Below are 12,353 nucleotides of genomic sequence, written 5' to 3' on the forward strand. Positions count from 1 at the left end.
GGACTCGTCAAATCAACAAAACCGGTTTTTTATCTTCGACCCAAATAATAATAATAATAATATCCAAATTATCGGTTGACCTTCAGTTAATTATTCTGTCTAATCTGTTTTATCAGTTCTTTAAAATATATTAATCTCACGTTATTATTGAAAATAAAATATCAAAAGTATAATAATGCTATATTAAATACCTTAATGCAATTAAATAGAACTAATTTTTTATTATGCATTTTTTTAAACTCCAAATTTTATCACACACGGCGAGTTATAGATATTTTAATTTACTAATCATTTTAGATTTTTCATATTCGTTCAATTTTTATCTTTAAATTCTGACTATATATTTTTAGATTTTACTCTTTTAAAATAAAAGAATATGTAAAATAAAAGAATAAAAAAAAATATCATTCATTTAGTATCATGTTATTCCTTTTCAAACCTAAAAATGATTTACTTATTTATTAATTTAATTTCTTAATCTTGAATTCATTTTTTTTCAAAAAAATTATGTGAATTCTATTTATAATTTAAGAATGTCATACTTTAAATTATCATTTTTATGATATGTATTTATATATTAACAAGTTTGAGATGTTCGTATATGATATAAAATACTTACTAAATTTGTTGAAATTCCAGCATAGGTTTACATTCATTAATTTATTTGAAATGGTTAAGATGTGACTTTCTTATTTTCCATCCTTATAATACAAAAGAAAGAAAACACACATTAAACGTCTTTTTCCTCTTGATATTAATTATGTGAACATTATTTAGTATTTGTTTTACGTCAGATTATTTAATGTCAACGAGAGGGAAAAGACGTAATTTTAAATGTAAATATGTAATATGCCACGCATAGAAGAGATTCATTCCCGAGTACCTAATTAATATTTGTTTTATATTTAATATATTTTAAGAATAAGATAAAAATAAACAAATTAAAAATGATACCTTTTTTATTTATTTACCACGCAGGTAGAAATAGGGAAAGAAAGGGCATAATTATTTGCAACGCTAAGATTTATTATAATTATATTTGTTACGTAAAATAATTTTCGAAAGTTTCATTCACAGTGTAACGAGACTTATTGTGTTAAATTTAAGACTATTCATTAGATGAGATTAATTTTATCAAGTCTTTATAATTTTTAAGTAGAAGGATAAATAAGTTGAGTTGAACTGAAAATTTAAAATTTAAATTTGACTTGTTAAAAAAATTATTTTGTTTATTTAAATGAGTTAGATTTAAAAACTGAATTTAACTTGATACAAAATTTTGAATTTTGAATTTGTCTTATTAGCTTTTTTATTTTTTTATAAATTTTTAAAAATATTAATTTTATAGTTACTGAATATTTTCATCCTAAAAAGTAAAGTAAAAATATAATAAAATCTAATTTTATATATGTGAAGATAATTTTAAGCTAAAAATATAAAAATAATAAAAATAACATATTTCTTTACAAAAATATAGTTACTTGTTTAAAATAGAATTTTTAAAAATTCAAATTAAGTAAATAATACACAACACAATAATAATAATTAAAATTATATTTTATTATTTAATAACTTTTTTATATAATTTAACCATAAAATTAATTTTTAAATTAAATATTAATTTTAAGCTTAATTTAAATTTATTTAATATTTTATTTATATATATCAAAATTACTGCATTATATACTTTTAAAATGTATGAAAATAAAGTAATAACAATCTTATAAATATTTAATTTTGATAAAATTTAATACAAATAATATAAATAATATATAATTATAATCCAACTGTTGAATTGATGAATATTGTTTTATATATTAAATAGTTAAACAATGTATCAATGAGTGTATTTTAATTTTTTTATTTAAATAAATTAAGTTATACGGATGTAAATTTTATTCACTTTATATTATTTAATAATTTTTATTAAATAACTTAATTTTAAAAATAATTAGTAGATTAAAAATTTTGATAACATAAATCATATATAAAAAAATTAGTATTGATTCAAAATTATTTAATATCTTATTTATATATATTAAAATTAAGGTAATATATGTTTTTGAAATTTATAAAAATAAAATCTTTTTAATAACAACCTTATAAAATATTTAATTTTGATAAAATTTAACATAAATAATATAAGTTATATATAATTTAAATTGACGATTAAATCAGTAAAAAATATTTTTTATATTAAGTTATTAAATAGTATATGAATGACTACATTTTATATTAGTTCAAAACTATTTAATACCTTATTCATATACATTAAAATTAATAGACTATATGTTTTTCAAATTTATGAAAATAAAGTCTTTTTGATAATGATTTTATAAAATGTTTAATTTTGAAAAAAAAAATTAACATAAATAATTTAAGTAATATATAATTTAATTTAACAATTAAATAAGTAAAAAACTATTTTTTATATTAAGTTGTTAAATAGTGTACGAGTGAGTAAATTTGATATTGGTTCAAAACTATTTAATATCTTATTTATATAGTGGATATATTAAAACTAATGTAATATATGCTTTTGAAATTTATGATATACAATTTTTAATTTTAACAAAATTTGAAATAAATAATTTAGGTAATATATACTTTAATTCAACGATTGAATTAGTGAAAATTATTTTTTATATTAACTTATTAAATAGTATACGAGTGAATAAAATTTATACTAGTACAATTTGATCCACAAAGGTATGTGTAGCTAATAATGTTAAGCTTGCAACTTGATTCATTTAAATAATTCAGTGTAATTTTATTATTTAATTAAAGAAAAATACTAGACTCATATAATTTTTACAATTTTTAATAAAATTTAGTTAATAATTAAGAATGTGTAATTAATACTTTTTTTAATTAAATAAATAATTTTAGTTAAATATTTAATGAGTTAAGTTTAAATAATTCATGAATACTTCCGCTCATTTGCACCTTTAATTTCAAGTAAATCAATTCAACTGGTTAAATATTTTAGTTTACTTTAAATTGAAACAACATTGGTTAGTTTTTGAATTTTCTTATTTAACTAAATTGATGAATTTTTTTTTATTTTAATACTTTAAATTATTAAAAAATATTAATCTTAATTTTTAGAGTCAAATTTAAATAATTAATAATAATCAAAATTTATTTAAAATATATTTATTATCCTTTTATAACTTTAATAATGAAAATATTTTAATAAATTTTTTATATTTTAAAATATGTAAACTCAATTTAAAATATTAAAGTAAAAGATGATTTTTAATTAAATGGATTAATTAAAATTGTAACTAAAGCTTCCTGGGAAATTTTATGAGTGGACTACTACTCCAGTGTTCTAAACTTTTTGGAATTAAGATTTGAGCTTTGCCATCATTTCAGCTAAGATTTGGATCCTATGCTGTTGTGGCAGAAACTTAAATGTATAATTCTATTTTTATTTAAGCAAAAATAAACTTATTTAAGTTAAAATGAAGAAAATGATAATTTTCTTTAATGTAAATTAGCTTAAACAAATTTTTTTTATCTTAAGCTTATTTTGTATATTTGTTTAGGCAAATTTTTGGGAACTTAAGAAAAGGAGGATTGTGTGTGAGGGAAGAGAGGATTGAAGATAGGTGGAGATAGGGAGAAGGGTGATATAGGGGTGGTGACAAAAGGAGAGGAGAGTGAAGGGATTAGGCATAGAAGTGAGCATGGGGTTGAGGCGAGGTGAAGGTGAGAAAAGAAAAAAAAAAAGTTAGATATGAAGTGAAAGGAAGAGTAAAGTTGTGTATGAAGTGGAGATAAAACAAGAGAAAAATAATTAAATATGAAGGTTGAGAGAGTGTTAGGTAGTAGGGAGAGAGAGAAGGAGAGGCAAAGATTGGAAAAGAACATGTAAAATTCGTCTAAATAAAAAAAAATTGTTTAAACTACTTTTGTATAAAAAAATATTGTAGTTTTGTCAATTTTTTTAAATAAAAATAAAATTGAATATTTAATTTCTATCATAACTGAAGAGATCTCAGTTAAGTTTTTTTTATGTATTATTTTTTTCTTCTAAAATTTTAAAAATAAAGATTTTTAACAAAATTACAAAAATATTTTTTTTCAATAATTGCCATTTGATGAAATTTGACAAAAAAAATGCTTTTTAATTACTTTTGTGATATTTTTAAATATTTAATTATTATTTTAAATTTTTAAATATTTTTAAAAAAATTCTTATTAATAATTTTTATACTTTATCATTTTTTATTTCTTAATTTTTGTATTTACACTAAAAATCGTTATTAGTAATTTTTAGATTTCATATTTTCATAATTTTTTTTAAAAATAAATACTATATTCTTATATTTATAATTTATAAAAATTATTTATAAAAAATTAATCCCAAGCAGCTACATGTATGAACACAGACAAGCCTAGAAGCCCCCAAAAATTGATTTAAAAAAATAGAAAATAAAAAGTCCAATGAGGTTAAGGTTTAGGAACAGCACAGAGAGCAAATTGTCATTGACTCATTGGTGGGTGTCCACACCCCACCCTTCTCTTCTCGCCCAAACAATACAATACACTAATCATTTCACACCACTTTCCTTCTCCGCCATCCACGTCAGCTCCTCCGCCGTAACCAACAGCAATGGCCACCCTCCCCCACCCTCACCCCTCCTTCGAAATCCTTGGAGGAGCACGTGACCGTTTCCTCCCAGTGCTCACCCACTTGACTCGTCCCTATCGCCCCTTTCCTCTCCTCGCTTCCAACCGCCACATCGAAACCATCTTCGCCGCATTCTTGCGCTCCGTTCCCGACGTTAGACTCCGCCGCCACTGCCTCAGAACCCAAGACGGCGGAGCCGTCGCTCTCGACTGGGTCTCCGGCGACGACCGCCGTTTGCCACCCGATTCTCCACTCCTCATCTTGCTGGTCCGTTAAATTTTATTTTTTAAATTTGTTAATTTGAAGGAAATGGGTATCTTAAAAAGTGAAATTTGAAATGGGGTATCTGAATTGTGCAGCCAGGCTTAACCGGAGGCAGTGAGGATGCTTACGTGAGACATATGTTAGTTAGAGCTCGAAGTAATGGATGGCGTGTTGTGGTGTTCAATAGTCGCGGTTGTGGAGATAGCCCTGTTACTACTCCTCAGGTGAATATTGCTGTGATTATTTGAATAGTTGTTTGATTTGACATTTGAATATGATATGATGATAAGTAGATGTATTTGTGACACTGACAGTGTTGATGTTCAGTTCTATTCTGCTTCGTTTTTGGGAGATATGCACGAGGTTGTTTCCCATGTCACCACTAGATACCCCAGTGCTAATGTATATGCAGTTGGTTGGTCACTTGGAGCAAACATTCTTGTTCGTTACTTGGGTCAGGTAACATCATTCCTCCATTAATGTGTTTACCAACTTCAAGGTAAATAATTAAAAGAAAAGTTAAGGGCTGAGTTTAAGTAACTAATAATTGTAAGATTTTATTAAAAAGATATTTATTGTACTTATGTAACTTTAATGCAATGAATGGCTCGTTCTCAATAAAAACTTGTTAGTTTTAGATGTTTAACTCAGTTTTAGTCTTAGGATGAGATTAATAAATAGAACTAGGGATCAACGGTTTGAAATGAAGATAGTAAAAGGATGGACATTGAAATTCCACTTCACTTCCACAAAACTTTGGCAGGTAGAAGTGATTTTCCTCCCCTTCAATCTACGTTCAGTGAAAAACACTTCAATGTTCTATCCATCTTAGTTTTCACTCCCATTTTACAGCTGCTCAAACAAGCATAGCCTAAATGGGCTAAAAAATCTTGTATTAAAATTTACCTGTTCTACTTTGGCTACTAATCAGTGGTTTCACTATATTCCTTTGGTTGTTTTAAACTACTAAGAGGTGCAATGAGCTAGTTTTAGGTGGAACATTTTTGTCTTTGTCCATTGAATACAGCTTTTGCCATGTATTTATTACTTCCGTTTGTTTCTTTCAGGAATCACACAATTGTCCTCTTTCTGGTGCTGTATCATTGTGTAATCCTTTCAATTTGGTTGTGGCAGATGAGGACTTTCGAAAGGGCTTTAACATTGTCTATGACAAGGCTCTTTCAAAGGCTCTTTGCAAGATTTTCAAGAAGTGATACTATTTTTTTCCTGTTGCCATTATTCTAGCTACTTATTAATGTGGTTCAATTTGCTGGACATGTATCACAAACGGCTTCTACTTTTATTTTTTAGTACAGGCATGCTTTACTTTTTGAAGATATTGGTGGTGAATATAACATTCCACTGGCAGCCAATGCCAAGTCTGTTAGGGAGTTTGATGATGGATTGACCCGCGGTACGTGGCCCTTGTTAGTGGAAGCTTGATAGATAGATCACAATTGTGAATTATATCTGTTCAGATACTCATCTATGAAGCTTTACAGTTTCTTTCGGATTCAAGTCGGTGGATGAATATTACTCTAATTCAAGCAGTTCAGATTCCATAAAACATGTTAAAACCCCATTGCTTTGCATCCAGGTAAAAAATTTTTAATCAAAAAATAATTTTATCTATGTTTCTTTTGATATGTGGTTGCATAAAATTGAAATGAAAATACTACTTTCTGCATTGTTATCATGATTAATATTTATGTCAACTCCCTTTATTGATCTTGTTATAGTTTTTCTCTTAAGTTAATATGACGCAGTGTACCACGAATATTCCAAATATTTTTCTTTTTCCTTTTTTTTTTCTGAGAACAAAAGCGATAGTAAGGAAATGCCACCTATGTGCTAGGTGCATAGGTTAAGGGACATTAAATACACTATCACACATGCTTTCAATTACTTGATAAAAAGGCATTAAATAGTTTGTGGTTTTTATGTAATAAAGGTTTTTTTTTCTTCTTTATAGAAAAATTGCTTTACTATATTGCAAAAGCACAGAATCTAAACGGGCTAAAGGAAGAAGAAAGTATATTGTAAATCAAGCCATTGAGCTTGTAACCCAACTGGCACTGGCCTTAATCTCTAAACTGGGATTGCTTAGGGTCTTGCATCTCTTGTGAAAGAATAACTAAATTATTTAACTAGAAAGAATCTCTTGCTTTTTTCAGGCAGCCAATGATCCGATTGCTCCTTATAGGGGAATTCCTCGTGAAGATATCAAGGTATGGAATTTTGACTTGGGATAATGACATTTATTCTAACTGTTCCATTCTGGACCGAAATGTGTTTGATAATGGTTTAAGGAAGATGGAAAATAGGAAGGGGAGAACGGATAAAGATAGAAATATTTTGAATTTTCTATTTCATTTATTAATACATGGTAGATATAAGAGAAGATGATGAATGGCATGACTTAAAAAAACAGTTTTATGTATTTGTGTACCATATTTATCCGTCTATGGAATTGGAATATAACAAAAATTCAAAATATGGAATGCAAATGCTAATAACACTTCTCATGGCATTCCCTTTCACTATTTTTAAACTAAATCCTCTATTATATTTTCTAGTATGTTATGATACTTATTTAACCATCACATTGTTGGGCATTGTGCTTACATACTAGGAAGAGCATCACAGTTAAAAAATTTATTTGCATATTAAATTATCTGTTTTGAAGATAGTTATTATAAATTCTCTGTTTTCTCTTGTACCAAAAATTTCCCCCTCTGATTCTATTTCATCATGTTTCTGTGTATCTATTATTTAAGTAGGGTCAGTCTTTATTTGCATGTTCATTCGTTTTATTTTGACTCCTTATTAATACTGTTTATCATGCCAGGAAAATCCAAACTGCTTGTTAATAGTGACATCCAAAGGTGGCCATCTGGGGTGGGTTGCAGGGGATAATGCTCCATTTGGGGCCCCTTGGACTGATCCATTGGTAATGGATTTTATTCAATATCTAGAGAATGATGCAGTTAAAGACCCCCAAGCTTGTAAAAATCCTGGACATAAAGATGCCCTGCTCCAAGTGTAGTGTAGTGTATTGTGGCACTCTGGTAAATATTTCATTTTGTCACTCTTCATACATCAAATCAAACACATCCTCCAGTCTCACCAATAAAGGATACATCATGGAATCTTCTTTAGCCCATTCTTAGTTCTCGGGAATGCTGTCTTGTGTGGAAGGAACCATACGCTCTTGTTCAATTTTATGATTTACATACCAATCAATTTATTCCTTTTTAGAGAGTAAGTAGAAATAATTACTGTAAAATTGGATAAGTACTGTAATTGTCTTAGCATTCATTTATTGTTATTGAATTTAACTTTATTTTCCACGCTTCTAAAACACTTTCTTTCTTTCTTTCTTTTTTTCCATTTTCTTTTATAGTAAATCGGTTTTCAGTCATCCTACAATCTGAAACTGGAAATAGTAATATCATTTTACGGCATCACTTAGCAAACGGTTACTTCAGTTTATTTAGTATAACAAGAAAGAAAGGAGATATTTTAAGGACGATGATAATATAAAGGCAAAAAACATCAAACGGTCATTTAACAAGAAAAACGTGTAAGAGATATATTATTCATATAATAATTTTGTTAAAGTATTATTTTCACTTCTCTTTCAAGTTTCAACTACATTATTCATTTTATCACGTAATTCTAATTTTATTATTTTTTCTCTTGTGTAAAATGTTATACAGTCTGTACAACTAACATTTCCCAAGGAGAATCATTTGTTATTATTATAAGTCGTTTGTAAGATTCATGCAGCACTCATCGTTACTTTTAAAAAAACTCAGTCAGCATTATATTGAAAAATATAAAAACACGATAAGTCAAGTCAAAGATGGGTAAGAGCATCTTTGTGTGGTGGAATACAAATAAGTTCTTAAATTTATTTCATGTGAGTTTTATAGTGATGTGTTATATGTATTTGAAATTTTTTTTATTTTTTAATTTTAGTAGTAGAACTAAAACTTGAATTTTTAAATTATTTTTTGTGAGTCTCATTAAAATTATTATATTATTTTCAGTTGAGAAAGAATACTTAAAAAAAATATTTTTTTGGAAAATAGTGTTGTTGTTCTTGATTCCTAGTCAAATACTGTCCCTCTAGCGTAGAGCACTCTTGTAGATAATTTCTAGTAATTATTGTGGAACTAATTTTGAGTTTAAGAACTATTTCCAATGACCACCGTTGTGCTCTAATATTTCTGTCTTGAGAAAAACACCAATAATTGATAGTAACTATTTCCTGGGTAATATATTAACCTTTAAAGGATTCTTCATCACCATTGTGAATTGCAGCTTCTCTGTCAGATCAACTTCATCTCCATCCACGGCCTTCCACTCAAAATTCCAAACAAAATTGGCCACAAAGTACTCCAAATGCAGCATTGCCAAGCTATAGCCAGGACACATTCTCCTTCCTGCTCCAAATGGCATCATCTTTATCTCTTTACTCCCCATTATATCAAACGTTGTGCTTCCATTGTTCATGAACCTCTCTGGCTTAAAGGCCATAGGGTCATCCCATGCTGTTGGGTCCCTCCCAATCTCTGCCACCAAGAAATTTACAGTGGCATAAGTAGGCACCAAATAACCATTCAAAATCACATCCTTTGTCACTCTATGAGGAGCCACATAGTGTAGTGGTGGGTGACGCCTCAACCCCTCTAAAATCACAGCTTTTAGATAACCCAATTTATGTAAATCCTCCACCTTGATTTCCTTATCCTCTCTACCAATCATGACCCCTCTTATCTCCTCCACAACCCTTTCTTGAATATAAGGGTACTTCACCAAATTTGCCATGATCCATTCCAATGCTGTTGAAGTTGTATCTGATCCAGCATTCAGAAACTCCGAACATAAGGTGCAAATTTTACCATCATCAAGCTTGCTCCCCTCATCTTCCTCCAACATTTGCAAATCCAACAAAGTATCCACATACGACACAACAAACTCATAATCTGAACCATTGCTTGGTCTCTCTTCCTTAATCTTCCTTCTAGCGTTTATATAAGGAATCAACACAGCTTCTAGTTCTCTTCTTAGCTTCAAGAACTCCTTCCACCTCTTCCAGAACAAAATCTTAGTGATTGGTGGCCAAAAGTTCAAGACACTGTATCTGGAAAAGCTCAAAAGCATGCCACGTTGACTCTCCTCAATTTCCCTTATTTGCTTCTCATCGAGTTTGTCACCTAAGCACATGAGAACCAGCATGTAGAACATGCCATATCGAAAATGGTCGATGACCCTTGTGGGGTTGCTTGCATCTGAATCAGATTTAAGGCATTGTAGAAGAATGTTTAACACCCACGTGCGTGCATGTGCATAGGACTTAACCTGTGAGGGGTGAAGGATTCTTGAAGTGAGGTTACGCCTAAGGATGCGCCATTTGGGACCATAGAAGTTGAAAAGAATGTCGTGTTGGTTACTACTAATGATCTTTTGTGTGGGAAGGCCCTTGGGTCGATCAGCGAAGATGGTGCCATGTTGGATCAAGGCTTTATGAGCAAGGAACCTATTGGCAATGAAAATGTCTGTGTGAGAACCAATGTGAAGAGTGAATATTGGACCATATTTGGCATGTAGATTTTGAAGAAGGGTTTTGGTATCTGCGGTGTATTGTCTTAGCAATTTAAAGTTGCTTGTGATGTGCACTTTTGGAGGCCCCGGAGGGAGGGGACAACGGGGGAAGAAAATGTTACGAATGGTTTTGAGAATTATTGAAAGACAAAGGAATAGAATAGTGATAATGAGCCAGGTTTCCATGAATGAGAATGAGAGTGGATTCTTTGCTTGTGGTTAAGGGAAACTTGGAAGTTTGAGTTAGTGAAAGTACTCAAGAGTTACTTTCATGTGTGCTTATAATCTAGTAGATGTAAACTGATGACTTTTGCGTTAGTTTTAACACAGAATTGAATTCTCATAAATTCGGAAAGATCTGTTGCGATGGGTAATTTAATTTTAATTGAAAACTTCACTCACCATGCTTAATTGCACTAAAATTAAAATGTTTTAGCGGGTAACAATGTATATGATACTTTTGTACGTTTCTAAAATATTCAATAAGGTGATTTGTGTCCACATTAATTAATTCAGGATTAACCATCAAACATGTTTTAACCAAATCAAAGTCAAATTACAACCACATATGTGTCTCTTTTCTGTTAAAAAGGGTTGGATTCAATTTAACCTTGGAGGAAAATGGTAGTGATATTCCAACCAAAAGGATTATTTTTTATATATATAGAACACACAAATTTTTGGATAACCTAGATCATGTGGTCTCAGCGCTTATAACACGATGTGTGTATTTTACATAAAATTGTTACACATGTCATGTTATGAGTAAAACGAATAACTATAACTTAGTAAAAAAAAAAAGGAAAATACAACTCAAATGTAATTTTAATTGCATGCAATCTTAGCGTCGTTGTAATGAACGAGTTAATTTAAACGTAAAATTAAATGGTGGTAGAAGTTTTAGTTAAGAATTAGTTGTTGGGCTGATGCATCGATTTGATGAATTAGTGTCCGAATTTTGGATCAGTGGGTGCCATTTTCGCTCTTATAAAATTGTGACAGATGTAAGAGGTGCTTCCGAAACTTCTCTACGGTTAATTGATCCATCTCCTCAATAGTGAAGATGTAATAATTATGGGATGGAGATGAAGCTCTATAACCTTTCACCTTCATATCTCTACAATATCTAGATATTTGCATCACCACCAAATCTAGCAAAGGAATTACGGAGGCTCTGGTGACTAATGATTAGGTTCCTCTGAATTCTAAACCATCAAGGTTTAGGAGTTGTAGCAAATTCTAGATCGTTCCCAAGATTACAGAAAATTACATGGTTCTAAATTTCTTCGACAACAAATCTTTAACGAAAAGTTAAGCTCCGTGAACATGCTATATGTAACATAATATGTTTTCGAAAACAATTGAGTGGATCCATTTATATCGTGAGGGTTGTTTTTTTTTTTTTTTAAACAAAGAAACAAACAAAAAAAAATAAAAATAAAAATAAAATTACAACTTTAAAATATAAGATTCTTTTACATTTTAAATGAGATTAACATGTTAGTAAAAATGTGAAATTATTATTATCATAAGATTTAAAATAAATTAAAATAAATACATTGGAATGATTAAATCTTACCAAGTGCCTGCACCTTTTTTTTCTGGCACAATGGTGATGGTAATGATGTTTGCATCTATGCCCTCATGCAAGCTACGAAACCTCCTCACCATTAGTTGAATCTTAGTGACTTAGCAAGTGCACTGATGTGGCTCCCACAACTACACTTTTATTAGTTAGGTCCAGGGAGCTATTTGGGTTATGCAGCTATCTATTAAAATCAAATTAATGTAAGCCTTATACTTTAAATTAACTTATGGGGAATATACTTTTAGTTTATTT

General features: G+C 29.2%; 2 protein-coding genes across 2 annotated transcripts; one reads left to right on the forward strand and one right to left on the reverse strand.

Annotated features, from left to right (window-relative positions):
* The first annotated feature begins 4,452 nt into the window (after positions 1–4,452).
* On the forward strand, positions 4,453–8,248 carry LOC113865269 (embryogenesis-associated protein EMB8). Its single transcript, XM_027499706.1, has 8 exons — positions 4,453–4,906; positions 4,999–5,127; positions 5,231–5,362; positions 5,971–6,113; positions 6,220–6,317; positions 6,406–6,500; positions 7,078–7,131; positions 7,752–8,248. The coding sequence occupies exons 1-8, from the start codon at positions 4,622–4,624 to the stop codon at positions 7,947–7,949; spliced, it is 1,134 nt and encodes a 377-aa protein (XP_027355507.1). The 5' UTR covers positions 4,453–4,621; the 3' UTR covers positions 7,950–8,248.
* A 921-nt stretch (positions 8,249–9,169) lies between these two features.
* LOC113865955 (cytochrome P450 89A2-like) lies at positions 9,170–10,699 on the reverse strand. The gene has a single exon (XM_027500788.1). It carries the CDS (start codon positions 10,697–10,699, stop codon positions 9,170–9,172), a length of 1,530 nt encoding a protein of 509 aa, XP_027356589.1.
* Between the last annotated feature and the right edge of the window lie 1,654 nt (positions 10,700–12,353).

This window comes from Abrus precatorius, unplaced genomic scaffold, assembly GCF_003935025.1.
Source record: "Abrus precatorius isolate BTA unplaced genomic scaffold, Abrus_2018 Scaffold4, whole genome shotgun sequence".
NCBI classification, from domain to species: domain Eukaryota; kingdom Viridiplantae; phylum Streptophyta; class Magnoliopsida; order Fabales; family Fabaceae; genus Abrus; species Abrus precatorius.